Source organism: Ahaetulla prasina, chromosome 4 (genome assembly GCF_028640845.1).
Source record: "Ahaetulla prasina isolate Xishuangbanna chromosome 4, ASM2864084v1, whole genome shotgun sequence".
NCBI classification, from domain to species: domain Eukaryota; kingdom Metazoa; phylum Chordata; class Lepidosauria; order Squamata; family Colubridae; genus Ahaetulla; species Ahaetulla prasina.
Window position 1 is genome coordinate 28,150,792 of NC_080542.1, and position 15,012 is coordinate 28,165,803.

Sequence of the window (15,012 nt, forward strand, 5' to 3'; positions counted from 1 at the left end):
GTGGAGAAGAGGATTAAGTGCCATGAAATTGAGTGGGACAAAATCCTGAGAAGAGACATTCAGAGATTCAGAGGCATCTGAGGCAAGAAGGTTATGCAGGGTGAAAAAAATGACAAAAACAATGTCACGCTATCATGATGAACTCTTTTGTGTGTACTGTGTGACCTTACACACATGTGCAAAAGGAAATGAGCTTGCACTGTTGAAGGTGCATCTTTGTTTTCCTCATTTAAGATGACATCCTGAAGACTCTTCTGCGTAAATTGTGTTTTCTTTTGCGGAAACTGATGTTGCAGCACAACACTTTTGTACCTAGAATTAGAAAAGTTCCATTGTTAATGATGGAGGGGTGTGTTTGAGTTCATACTTTGCCACAGCAGAGAGTGCATTGGCAAGTTTCATTTGCAAGTGCCGTAACCCTCATTGTAAATAGGAAGGACATTTTAGGAACAAGCTCTTGCACATTTTTTGGTATAGAGGAGAGAAGGATGGTATTTTCTTTGGCCCTTGGCTATAATTTGCTCCCATCCTGCTAGTTTTATGTTCTCAACATCTGGAATGCAGTTATTTATTTATTTTAACTAGTGTTACTTTTCAAGAACTTTGTTTTGTCTTCCTGTTTATTTAAGATGCAGCTGGGCTCTTTTCCTTCCTGATTTTGACCCTGACAAAGGCTGTTCGCAGTTTAGTATTATTTCCATTTTAATTAGTTTTTAACAACCATAGCAAGTTGGGGTCTACCACTATGTAGAAGCTCCTTCCAGCACTGACAGTTTTCTATAATACAATTGCAACTTAGAAGAAACATGACAAACACAACAAGGCAGTGTTTGCTTTGTTTAGAATATGTGCGTGAGATGCACACTGAATAATTGTGGGAGAAGTGGGAGGTGCTTAAAAAGTTTGTGTGCTTTTTATGACTAACAGCTCTGTAATTGCAAACTTCAGCTTGGCCTTTTAAATCTGTTTTTCTCTTTTGAATTGTTCTTTGTTCCTTTAAATTTAATAGTTTTATTTGAAAAAGGAAAAGAAAAAAAAATCTTCCAGCTCACCAGGATCTTCTAGGGACAATGTGAGGAGGACTGTTTCTATCTATCATTTTCAGAGTCCTTTGCTTATTCTGCTATCAGTTTTATACCCTCACCCTAGTCTAGTCTATTTTACATGTCTTTGTCAGTTTTATAATGCTAAATAGACAAAGATATATGAAATTGACTCTGCTTTTACCCCAAAATATCCTAAAAAAGTAAAATCAATAGTACTGCTTTGAAATATCATGTGTCATGTACAAACATTTTGATAAAAAATAAAACCTAGCCGGAATGGTGGGGGGAACAGTTTTGATAAAAAATAAATAAATTAAGAGGACAGTTAGATCCTTCTTTGCATGATTCATCAAATTAAGCAGCTCGATCCACCCAGCTCACTTCTTCCTTTCCGTTTTAAACTTTGCAGGGAAATCTTTTCTCATAAAGGAGAAAGAAAAATGGAGCATTTCTGCAAGTGGGGGGAGGGGGATAAACCCACCACTTGCCTTTCAAATTTTGCTGCTTCCCTGCTTCATGTTTGCCAGCATGTTTCCAGGTGTTTTTTTTTCTGATGGGGAGCCGAGTTGGCTTCATGTCCAGTTGCCCAGGGCAACTTGTTCTGAACCCATGTGGTGGCATTCACCTGGCCGTGCCCACCCAACTGCCCCAAGTCATCTGCACACCTAATCCTCTGCATCAATCTATCCACACCCACCCAGCCATGCTCACTTGGAAGTGCCACCTAACTGCTGTGAATCATCCCATTCCTAATACAAATAGTCATCGATTTAAAATTATGATTGGGACCAGAATTTCTGTTGCTAAGCAAGTCACACTTTATTTTATGATCATTTTTGCCATGGTTGTTAAGCAAATCACAGAAGTTTTTAAATTAATCCAGCTTTGACTTGGCATTTCAGCTGAGAAGGTCACAAACAGCAATTACATGACCTCAGGATAATGCAACCATCGTAAATACATGCCAGTTGCCAAACAGCTGAATTTTGGTCACATGGCTGTAGAGGAGTTATATGTTGCATGTGTGGGGTCTGGTCATAAGTCACTTTTTTCAGTACCATTATAATTTTAAACGGTTGCTAAATGAATGGTTGTAACTCAAGGACTACGGTACCTGTACCAGGTCCGTCTCAAGAGCTGGCATATATTGGCATAAATATTGGGAGAGGGATCAATCAATCCATTTGCCTGGTCATTGGGGACTCATAGGTTGCTTACTACAGAAATAGGAAAAGTAGCTTAAGGTGATCCAGGTACTTCACATTTAGTTCTAAACAGTTCCAGTTTTGATTAGATTAAATTAAAATAACTCCTCCTGGACAGTTGACATCCATGCAACTAGATTCAGGAGGAATTAATGGCCAATTCTGAGATCTAGGTGACATCCTAAAGAAGAATAGATTTTCTTTAGTGTCATCATCTCTGACAGCATTCTGATTTTCACACCAACATACCTGTGTGACTACATGGGGGACTAAAAAGAGGCCAAAAGGGATGAGAGTGAGTAGAACATACCCTAGTCCAGCTTCTCCACAATCAGACAATCTAATTGTATCTCCTTTGCAATGGCTGCAGATATTTAACTACGTTTAATCTCATTCTGCTAGTCCCTGAGTTCAACAAGTCAACTGCCTGGGAGAGAATGGCTCCAGTTGTCAAGAGCTTTAGCTTTTGTGCTACTCAGAATCCCTTTTCCGTACGAACATTTGTTAAAGGTAGTTCTAGGTACCCATTCTCTGAGCATGCTGGTTGAGGAATTCTGGGAGTTGAAGTCCACACATCTTAAAGTTGCCAAAGTTGAAAAACACTGCTCTAAACAGTAAGTACCTGAGTGTCTTCCTGATAGCCAACTCAGGAGCCCTTCAGGCATAGCAATCATGCCAGTCCAGCAATTGGCATCATGGCATTGAGTTCCCACAATTGATTTGCAGTGCTGGAGCTCTATGGAGGTTTGAATGGACTGTTTTTTCTATAGATGGAATCTTGCCTCTCTACTTGGCATTCGCTAGGTGTTTTTTTTCTTCTTCCATTCAATCATGTTTGATTTTTAGAGATTGCCTGGACAAGTCCCTACAGTTTTCTTGGCAAGGTTTTTGAGAAGTGATTTGCCATTGCCGTTTTCCTAGGGCTGAGAGAAAGTGATTAGTTCAAGAAGGTTAAGATGGGACTAAAACTCATTGTCTCCCAGTTTCTATCCTGATGCCTTGGCCACAACACCAAACTGGCTCTAGGATAGCAATCCTCAAATTAGCATCCTTTGTGTATTAAATTCCATCTATCAGAGAACTTGGTTTTGGACAGCATCTGGAAGAAGGGGCAAGAGGGAACAGATTGACAGAAGCAGGATGAAGGTATTATGATGAAAATCCTAATGGAAATTCTGGGCTCAATTACAATATAAGTCAAGGACTACCTGAGGAAGTTTCGGTTGACTTCGCAGCAAGATCGGACATGGAAAGCGGATCTCTGCGTTTCTGTGCTGAGTTCTCCCCATTGGTGGGCTCCGAAAGGAGCCAAAGCTGCCTTGGAAGGGTGGTGAAGCAAAGACGGATGCCCTCCGAGGTCTTGGAGAGTTACAACTCTTCTGCCTGACCCGGGACTTACTTTCCCTCTCAGCCATGACGAGAAGAGACAGCCTAAGATGGCTGTCACAAAGCTGGGACAGCTGATGACCATCTAAACTTTGAGCTGGAGCAGATTTTTGTGAACAGTGTAGAACTGGGTGAGAGGATTTTTTTTCAACCTAAAAGTTAACCTCAAAAGAGAAATCTCTGGTTTACTCAGAATTATCTGTTAAAGTGATCGCCTCTTTGAGTGTTTTTTCAAAGTGCTTAAGAAAACTACCAGACCAAAAGGAAAGCATTAAAGAGAGAGAAAAAAAATTCTCCAAAAACGTAGGAAATTGGACTCTCGAATTGGAAAGACGTGACATTTGGAAAGCAATTTAAAATACTGGAATTACGGATTTAAAAAATTAACACTTCTTCTATAATTGAATTACAATTTAAAATAATTAAAACCAGATTTTTAGTAATAAAATTGAAAATTAACCTGACAGTGCCACCTGCTGGTGAAAGGAAAATATACAAGCCTGGGAATATCCATTTAAAGAACTGAAAATATTTACTGGACTATATACATCTACCCTATGACCACTGGAGATTTAAATGTGGGAACAAGGAAGACACTTAATTAAAGTGACCCCTGAATGTTAAATTATATGACTGAATCTAAGGGTGACTTAAAGAGGCTTGGATAACTCCCTGGACTATGTAAATGGAACTGACTGACTAGTTATAGAACATAAAGAACTGTGATTAGTGTATACTTCAAAAAGTAACCTCAGATTTGAACAAATGCCTCTTGGGCTATTGGCCAAAAGTGGAATTTATTAGAACAAGATAAGATGCAACATTAGGGCAAAATGAGCAGAACAGTGGCGGGTTTCAAAACCCATCGCTATCGGTTTCCTTGTGGACGCATAGGCGCTCATGCGCATGGGTGATGCTTCTGCGCATGCTTCTGCATCTGCGCATGCACAGAAGCTTCCGGGCAGGTGGGTGGAGCCTCCCACGACCGCCACCACCTGATCCGGGCCGAACCAGTATCAACCATTACTGGAGCGGAACTTTGAACGAGATGAACTGGATGTTTCAAAGCATAAAGGATATGATACAGAAAGAACATAGGATGATTATGGAATTAATGGATGGCATAGATCAAAAATTGGAAAATATTATACAAAGGACAATGAGTAATGACCAAGATGTCCAGGAAAGGAAGGAGCTATCAGAAGAAAGAGAGGGAAAACAGAATTGAGGAATCAACAAAAAGAAGATAATGAGGAGTCATCAATAAAATTAATAATGTTTGATGAATCAAACCAGGAGGAAGACATTCTAAGAAATCTGAAAAGAGAATGGGACGAGCAGGAAGATACTTGGGGAAGGGAGACAGGGGTCCCAGCTGATAATTTCAAAGCTAGACAGTGGAAGAGGGTAGGGATGGGACAAACACTTAGATTGACTAGGCAGGATATAGACACAAATACAGACAAAGATAAAGATTTAAGAAAAGAATATGGAAGGCAAGTTAAAAAAAGAATAAGAATTAAAGTATTGATGCAGACAAGACATGATGGATAGAAGGTGGATAGGAAAAAGAAGAAAGAAAAAAGTGTTTTTTCTTTTTCTTTCCTTTTTTTATAATGGTGGCAGGAGGAGAAATTAGAATAGAGTTAGGAATGTGTTCAATAAGAGATTGAGGGATTACTTGTATATATATACACCTTTACATGATAAAACAAAAGTAATAATAAAATGGGAAAATCAGAGATTGAATGATGGAATTGCTAAGTAAGTTTAAATAACATTGTGATTGGTAAATGTAGAACAAATAAATAATGAAAAGAACATATTTTAATATAAGCATGTGTATTAATACAAGTAATACATATTATATATTATAATATACATTATAATAATATTCTTATAATCTTAATATAAGAATTATATAGATTGGATGAAAGCAAAAAATATGAGTAGAGTTATTATGTATATTTAAATAATATCGTGATTGGCAAATATATTGAAACATTGAATAATGGAAACAATGAAGGATAAGATTTTAATATAAATAGATTCAAAGAGGGAAATATGGGAAATGTGAATTGTATTAATTGTTAAGTATGTATTAAGAACTAAGCATTAAAAATGGGAAAATTAGAGATTAAATAATGGTACTATTGAGTTTGTTTAAATAATATTATGATTTGCAGTGGAATAATAAAGTGAAATAATGAGTAATAAAATGATGAAAGAACATATTTTAATATAAACAGGTGTATTAATAGTGGAATCATATAGATTGGAAGAATGTAAAGAATATGAATAGAATTAATTTGCAAGTTTAAATAATATTGTGATTGGTATTAGAATTGTATATTTAAATATTGAACAATGAAATAATGAAGGATAGTACTGTAATGCAAAGAGAGCATCTTTTAATATAATGATGACATGTATAAAAGAATAAAGACAGAAATAAGAGAAAGGGGAATATTAGTAGACATATTTTTATAAAACAAGACAAGTGCAATGATAAGAGGGAGGTTTAGAAACTGAACGGCAGTAGTATTATGTACCCTATTTCCCCCAAAATAAGACATCCCCTGATAAGCCCAATTGGGCTTTTGAGGGCATGGCAATAAGGCCAAGCGCTTATGTCAGGGTTCAAAAAAATATGACAGGGTCTTATTTTCAGGGAAACACAGTATGTTTAAACAATATGAAATAATGAAAGATTATAATTTGATATAAATGTGTATTACTACTAGAAATATATAACCTGAATGAATGTGATAACTATGATCAATAATATTATACTATCTGTATTGAAATGTATGCACCCAAGCATCATACTGTTCACGCATTGATACGTATACTATGCTTTTCAGAGTATAAGATGCACTTTTCACTCTAAAAGTGGGTGAAAATTGCAGTGTGTCTTATGCACCAAATGTTGCCAAGGCCCCGCCCAAACACCAGCCCCCACCCTTTGGCTGTTTTAGGTCTTTGCACTTTGCGTTTTCTGCCTCCCCACCAGTGTGGGTTGCTACTGGTTCGCCCCGGACCAGGTGAACTGGTAGTGGTGGATGCGGCAGCTCCGCCCAACTGCCCGGACGTTTCTGTGCATGTGAAGAAGTGTTGCCTGAACGAGCGCATGTGCACCCACACCCACAAGCTAACCGGTAGTAGACGAAATTGAAACCTACTACTGCTCCGCACGCCCTGTTCTAGGCTGCAGACATTGCCACAGCATATCACCGCTGATCGCTGCCTATGCGTGTCACATGTTTGGCATCTGCATGTTGTGTTTTTGGCCTCCACACTCCCTGTTTTTTTGCTTCTGTGCGTTGCATTTACGGCTGGTTCCAGATGGTGGGGATCAGGGGTTGAGCTGCCGCTGCCGAAAATGCAATGAATGAAGGCCAAAAATGGGGCATGCGGAGGCTGAAAGCATGACGCACGGAGGCAGCGATGGACTGTGGCGATCCCTGCAGCCTGGAGCAGCTGATTTATGGTATTCTGTGAGGCCAATCCAACTGCCAGTCAGCTGTTCATGCTGAATCAGGCTGTGATAATGTGCTGAAGCTGACCAGGCTATTTGCTGTTTGCTGCAAGGACACTAGCCAGAGGAATACCATGGATGCTGGTAGGCAGATGCAGAATTTTTTTTCTTGTTTTCCTACCCCAAAACTAATGTGTGTCTTATACTCCGGAGTGTTATATACTCCGAAAAATATGGTATGCAATATTTATTTATTTATTTTATTTATTTATTTTGTCACACAGTATATATAAGCATAAGCATGAAATAATTATACAATATATAAGCATATATATGAGTATGAGTATGTAATAACTATATTAATTGGATATAATGAAAGGAAACAAATAGGACAGGAACGATAGGCACTCTTGTGCTCTTATGCATGCCCCTTACAGACCTCTTAGAAATGGGGTGAGGTCAATGGTAGATAGTTTTTGGTTGAAGCTTTGGTAAAATGACCAGATTTCAGCGATGGCAAAGCGGGACACCATTGACGGGGGGGAGGAGGGGCTGCGCATGCATGCTGAGTCTTGCCATCTGCCTGAAGGAGGAGGAGCGGCTGCTGCTTCTCCGCTCTTCCAGGCAGGCTTGGCTCTCCTCTTGGCTCTTCTCTTCCTCTCGGGTGAAGTCAAGCGGTGTTTCTCCTCCCTCTCGCGCCCCCTTTTCTGCCACTCCCCCTTCTCCGCCTCCTCCTCTTGCGTTGCCGCCTCCCATTTTCAGAATGGGAGTGAAACAAAAAAGAAAAAGAAATCGGGACTTTTTGGAATTGCCATGGGACGCAGGACAAATTATTAAAAAGCGGGACTATCCCGCCAAAAGCGGGATGTCTGGTCACTATAAGCTTTGGGGATTTTGGGAAGAGACCACAGAATCAGGTAGTGTATTCCAAGCATTAACAACTCTGTTACTGTTAATATAAAATAAAAAACTTGCTAAAGGACTACCTATATTGATCTTTTTTCCAAGGCCAAATCTTTTGGAAGTTACTCTAGTCCTGAATTTTCAGGACTGTTAATATGCCTGCCTCATCTTAAAACTAGAGCCTGGCCTGTTTTTCTCTTTTTTGGCATCCTCCCCTTTATCTTGTAGACTGTTTCTCAATTTGGGGAGGAGAATTGCATCTCACATTGACTGGTTCTGCATGCCATCATTGGTATGTGTCCTCCTGGATGAGAAGCCTGGATCTAGTGCATTTTGCAACCTTATCAGCAAACCCAATCTTAATTCTCCTAGCAAGTTTCACCATACCTCAAAACTGCCCTGCAACATTTTCCCACCTTCTTTAAGAAGTTTCCACACAAGGGCAGGTAGCACCCTACAGCATTATGCTGACTTTGAGAATTTATCTGCAGGAAAAAAACAAAACATAAATAGATAGTCCTCGACTTACAACAGTTCGTTTAATGATCTTTCAAAGTTACAGTGGCACTGAAAAAAAGTTGACTTATGTTCATTTTTCACACTTATGAACACTGCAGCAGCATCACGGCCACGTCATCAAAATTAAGATGCGTGGCAAATGATTCATATTTATGACGGTTGCAGTATCCGGGGTCATATGATCCAGTTTTACAACCTTCTGACAAGCAATGTCAGTGGGGAAATCATATTCACTTAATAATGTGTTACTAATTTTACAACTGCAGTGATTCACTTAACAACTGTGGCAAGAAAAGTCATAAAATGGGGCAAAACTCACTTAACAATTTTTTTCACTTAGCAATATAAATGTTGGGGTCAATGGTGGTCATAAGTTGAGGACTATCTGAAAAAGGAGTTTTCCCTAATAGCTTAGGGACGTTTTTACAAAATGCCAACCACAAAAGCACACAATATGTATGGAAAACACATTGCTTCTGCATGCCACCATTGGAGTGGGCTTAGCAGTTTGGTTTCCCCCCACCCACCTTTCAGTTTGGCTTAGAGGCAAAGGGAGTTTGTGGCTCCTGAAACTGCTGTACCTCAGTGTACAGGTCAAGAACAAATGGCATTTTTTGTGCTCACCTGTGGGTTAGTTTGAGGGATTGGCTTTATGGCAGCCCTGCTTGTCCTCAGAGTTCCAAGTAGTGGAACAATCTCAGGTCTGTTTCCAAATAACAAAATACCTTATACAACAAAATACCTTATTTTATTATTTTATTTTATTTATTTTATTTATTTTATTTATTTATTAATAAATTAATTAATTAATTTAATTTATTTATTTATTTAATTAATTAATTTTTTTTATTTATTTATTTATTTATTTATTTATTTTATTTTATTTTATTTTATTTTATTTTAACAACAAAATACCTTATACCACCAGGCTTGAAATCCTGGTTTTAGAAAACTTAGAACTCCGCCGACTCCGTCATGATCTGTGTTTAACACACAGAATCATCTATTGTAATATCCTTCCTGTAAAAGACTACTTCAGCTTCAATCGCAACAATACAAGAGCAAACAATAGATTCAAACTTAATGTCAACCGCTTCAAACTTGATTGCAGAAAATATGACTTTTGTATGACTTTTGAGTTGTTAACACTTGGAACTCACTACCTGACTCTATGGTCTCTACTCAAAACCCCAAAATCTTCAACCAAAAACTGTCTACTATTGACCTCACTCCATTCCTAAAAGGACTATAAGGGGCGTGCATAAGAGCACAAAAGTGCCTACCGTTCCTGTCCTATTGTTCTCTTCATTATAGTATTATATGCATACTTTTACTTATACTTTTACTTATATATACTTTTTCTCTCGTGATGGGTTATTGTTTATGTTGATGATTATATATACTGTTGTGACAAAATAAAATAAAAAATTAGTGGGGGTGGGAGAATGAGCCTGGGAAGCAGAATTGATGCTCTGCGAAAGTTCTGTAAAATTGAGGTAGTTTAATCAAGCTCTTTTACATCCCATCAAAGGAAGCTACCTAACTATGCAAGAGTATTATGATATGCATATGGTTCTTCTAAACAGCTGCATTCCTGGGTTCCTCTTATCTCCAAGGTTGCAAACAGAAATGGATGAGCTTATGAAGCATAATTGTTAAATCTGAGCCAACTGCAAGATGCAAGAATCTTGCTTGCATAGGAAAAGATCCAACTGTTCATGTAGGTGGCTCTTACCTTTGGCCAGGTTATAACAACTCCATGATAGTTGGATGCAATGTTTAATACTCCCTGCTAATTGCCTTTAGCGTTATGATGTGGGATGTACTACTGTAGCTGTTGACAAGCTCGATTCAGATCTAAGTTCAGCCAAGTGCTTACTGCTTAGCCTTAGGCAAGTTGCTCCCATTCAGCTTTCACCAGCCCTCTATAATCATTAAGGCTATGCAGCAATCCAGGTTCAAAGGTCTACACTGAATTTCGAGCATACATGGGTGGTGCACATAACTCTTGTTGTGAATTACCTTTTCCTGGAATTGTATGTGAGTGAAATCGGGTATAAATCTAATGAATAATAATAAGTAGGATATGTCAGGGCAAGAATATTGGTTATACATTAGTGGGAGGCAGGGCAAATTTAAAAATGAGAGGAACCCCTTTCTTCAGTTTTATGAGAACTCAACAGAGTTATTAGGAGAGGTGTAGCAGCAGCATGGAAATGTTGGATATCTCGTCCTCTCTCCTGGGATACTCATATCAGGACTTTACCTCTTGCTACTTGTAGTGGCTGGGCAATTCTCACTGCTTCCCAAGCAATACCTTATGGACATCTTCACAGTCCTGTTATGCGTATGAAAGGGGAGTTTTCATCACCCTACCTTGTCCTGCTGGCAATAGCAATCAGGAAAATAAATAAATTCTATAATGGGATCTGCTGGCCATTGGGGGAAGAAGGGATGACTTTGAGGGATAGGAGGAAGAGCTGCTACCAAGGCCATGGGCAGATAAAAGGGGCCTCAGCCCAGACCAAGAATGTAATGTGCGTAAATGTCTCAGACAAACCACCCGCCCCCCCTAGTTCTCAAGAAGATTAAAGGAGGGAGATGTATTCAGAGTTGCAAGATTCTGTTATTGTAATAATAGATAATAGATAGTCCTTGTTTAAAAACCATTCATTCAACCATTCAAAGTTATGACGGGGCGGAATGAGGAGGACCAGCTTGCATGTGACAGCATACAGCAGTCCCATGATTGCTATTTGTGATCTTCACTGTCAACTTCTGACAAACAAAGTCAATGGAGAAGCCAGCAGGAGGTCTCAGATGCTGGGTACATGATCACAGGACATTGCAACCTTTGCAAGATTCATCAAACAACAGCAACTGGGATTGCAGAACTGCTATCACAAGTCAGTGTGGTCATGTAACATACTTTACAACTGAGTCACTTAGCAACAGAGTTTCCAATTCCAATTACAGTTGGTAAGTAAGGACTACCTGCGTACAGACCTCTATTTACTATAAAAAGACTGTAGTCTTCAGCTTACAAACACAATTGAGCCCAAAATGTATGTTGCTAAGTGAAAAATTGGTTAAGTGAGTATTGTCCCATTTTACGACTTCTCTTGCTGCATTTGTAAATTGAATCACTGCAGTTGTTAAATTAGTAACATGGTTGCTAAGTGAATCCAGTTTCCCCAATGGCTTTGCTTGTCAGAAGGTGTCGTGTCCCACTCCTCCGCTGACGGCCGGGTCAGGGAAATCCGAATCAGGCTTGCCTCTGCAGCTCTGCCCAAAGTCCTAGCAAAGTCCTCAGAGCAAGCAGGAGACCAGAAAGTGACTTCAGCAAGATAAGTTCGACTTTGCCTGACTCAGAGACTGCCAGAAAGCAGATCCTTTATATAGGCCATGGGGTGTGGCTCCATGACTCAGCACTCATCCAGGCCTGCCCCTCCCTTCCTTCTGTTGCCTCCGCCTATCCAGTCTTCTGATGCGAGGGTCACTCCAATCAGCAGCTGTTGGAAATAAACTTTTCTCAGGCTCACATGCTGTGGAGGAGGGGGAGGGGTCTAGCTGCTCCGTTTGCCTGGGCATGGAGCCAGGGCTGGGACCGGGAGGTGCCCCCTCCTCTTCAGCTTGTCTGGGCATGGAGCCAGGACTGGGGCCGGGAGGCATACATTCCTCCGTGTTCGGGAGCAGATAAGAAGGCCCCGGCTGCTGTGAGAGCGGGCAAGACACAACAGAAGGTCTCAAAAGGGGATCACATGACCGTGTGGACACTGCAACCGTCATAAATGCGAGTCAGTTGTCAAGCATCCGAATGTAAATCATGTGACCATGGGGATGTTGCAACTGTCGTAAGTGCAAAAAATGAATGGAAGACACATCTTTTCAGTGCCGTTGTAACTTCAGTCACCAAGCGAACTGTTGTAAATCAAGGACTACCTGTATTTCTTTGATCAAAAAAGAAAAATTTGTTGGGTGAAGTTCTGTGCTCTCCAGTAGACAAAGAAGAAAGGGCCAAGAGGCTAATTCAATTTTTTTCCAGAAACTCGAAGTCCAGAAAAAGATTCCAACTAACCAAAGATTATCTGAAAGAGAGTCACCTGTGAGTTTCTATTGAGGACGATAGATTTTGGGTTTTCCTGGTTCTAATCTAATTAAATATTTTTGGTTGATCAAAATCCTTCAATTTTAACTATCTTAAAGGACATTGTCTGAAGTAACAAGTTATATTAAATCATTATGTGGATTTCTCTCTAAATGTATTTGGAAGGTAGTAAAGTGTTTGTGTTTTGATGCACAAGAGGAAACTAATGCTGAATTATCCAAATTTGAAAATAGAGAAGAGGATTTTCAGCTTGAATGTCTGGACCAAACAAAGGATAAAATGCCTTAAGTCAGTTGGTTTTTAGCAGTTGTTTTAAATATTTTGAGATATTGTATTCTGAATAAGATTTACCCATAACATCTGTTTTGCAGTACGTATTGTTGTAACATGTACTGACAAAACAGCACAACCCAGATGCTTTTAACAGTTTTAGAAGTACCTAAGTCTTGAGATCCTTAAGAGATGCAGCACTTAAAGTGAACCCAACAATTCAGTTTTATATGGAATTTAAAAAATAGAAGGAAGACTAGCTTTAATTATATATCTGTACTGTGGAATGAAGAATTGGAACATCCAATTTTGGAAAAATCAAAGGGTGCAATTTTTTTTAAAAAATGTAAACATATTTATTATTATTTTTAACAATTTAAGAAATTCAACAAAACTTATTATTTTATGTCTACTGGACTCCTCAAATAAAGTTTTTAAAAAGTTGGACATTAGATTTTTTTGTACTAGCATTATAAATATTTTTAATATCATTTTGAAAAGAAATGGAATGTAAATGAAATATTTATTATATTCCTAAAACAAGGAATTTGGTATTTTATGAAGAGATTTGGCTGTACCCTAAACCTAGGGCTTGGTAAAGTGGATGATCTTATATAATTTAGATATAATTTATCCTCCTGATATTAAAGAATTGATTCAGGATATGAATATGAGTCTGTTATCTATCTTTGAAATCTTTTTATTCCAAAAATAAGAAGACAAAGCAATATGTCTCTATATGGTCTAGATTTAATGATAAACTTAAAGATTGAAATAATCTCATATCAACATGAAATGAATTTTACAAGCATTTGGATCTTTTAAAATCAACTCTTTTTATTTTCTGTTCTGTTACATTTAGTTTATTTTCATCATTATACAACATACAGTTTTTGTAACTTAGCTATTAAGTACCCTTTTATGTTAATGTTGCGCTTCTTTGTATTTCAGCATTTGATCATTTTTTTAAAAATTTAAAAATATCTAAATTTCATAACCTGAAGATGAGCTTAATTCATCAGAGGCTTTTCCTTTAATATTGATTGCAATTCTGTTCTGATTTTTCTCCTCCCATTCCAGTCTCCATGGGGGCCTGTCAGGGGAACTTCAGTGATCTGTCTGGAGTGATCTACTCTCCGCAGTTCCCAGATGACTATGAGGCCAACAGCAACTGCAGCTGGGTCCTTTATCCTGCAGGTTATGATTCTATAGAGCTCAGCTTCCAGATCTTTGATGTGCGTGATCCAAACGACCGCCTAGAGGTCCGGGATGGACACAGCAATCTTTTACTGGCCCACTTTGATGGGCGCCGAAGGCCAGCTGCACCTCTGCTGTTCCCCACGGACTGTCTTTCTCTCTCCTTCCAATCAGACCAGTTTCTGCAAGCCCAAGGCTTTGCCATCTTATATCGAGGTAGGCACTGAATTAGCTTCCTGGATGATGTGGTCACCTGACTAAAATGTTAGAGGAAAGTTCTAAAACTTATATGATGATGTTCTTTCTCTTTCCCCCTCCCCTTCTGTCTCCCAAGTGGCCCTGCTTACAGAGTGGGACAGGGGAGACCATTTTAGCAAGATGAATGAAGTCAACTTTTCAGGCAGTGTAACCATAGATAATCTTTGGCCTGCGTGGTAGATTGTACTCACTTGTACTAGTGACATCTTACCCCTGCATTCTGGGCTCAGTCCAATGCTTGTAACCTTTTCCCCTTATGCTTGTTTCCCCAATTAGTAGATTCTAGATCCATATATGTAGAGATGTTCTATCTTGGAACGTATTTCAGGATTCCTTGAGAAACGCCAGAAATCTATTACCAAATTTATTACCAAATTTATTGCTATCTGGCTTATATGAAAATGTTTCTCAATCAGTCAGTCAGTCAGTCAGTCAGAATGGAGCTGGAAGGTACCTTTTTTTTTTTTTTACATTTATATCCCGCTCTTCTCCGAAGACTCAGGGCGGCTTACAGTGTATAAGGCAATAGTCTCATTCTATTTGTATATTTACAAAGTCAACTTATTGCCCCCCCAACAATCTGGGTCCTCATTTTACCTACCTTATAAAGGATGGAAGGCTGAGTCAACCTTGGGCCAGGCT

At 38.9% G+C, this 15,012-nt stretch overlaps 1 protein-coding gene across 1 annotated transcript in view; it reads left to right on the forward strand.

Annotated features, from left to right (window-relative positions):
- The window catches only part of KREMEN2 (kringle containing transmembrane protein 2), a 60,058-nt gene that overhangs the window by 31,406 nt on the left and 13,640 nt on the right, over positions 1–15,012 (forward strand). Inside the window, exon 5 of the mRNA XM_058183895.1 lies at positions 13,996–14,328. Within this exon, the coding sequence (XP_058039878.1) occupies positions 13,996–14,328 (333 nt within the window). The remainder of the gene's footprint in view (positions 1–13,995; positions 14,329–15,012) is intronic.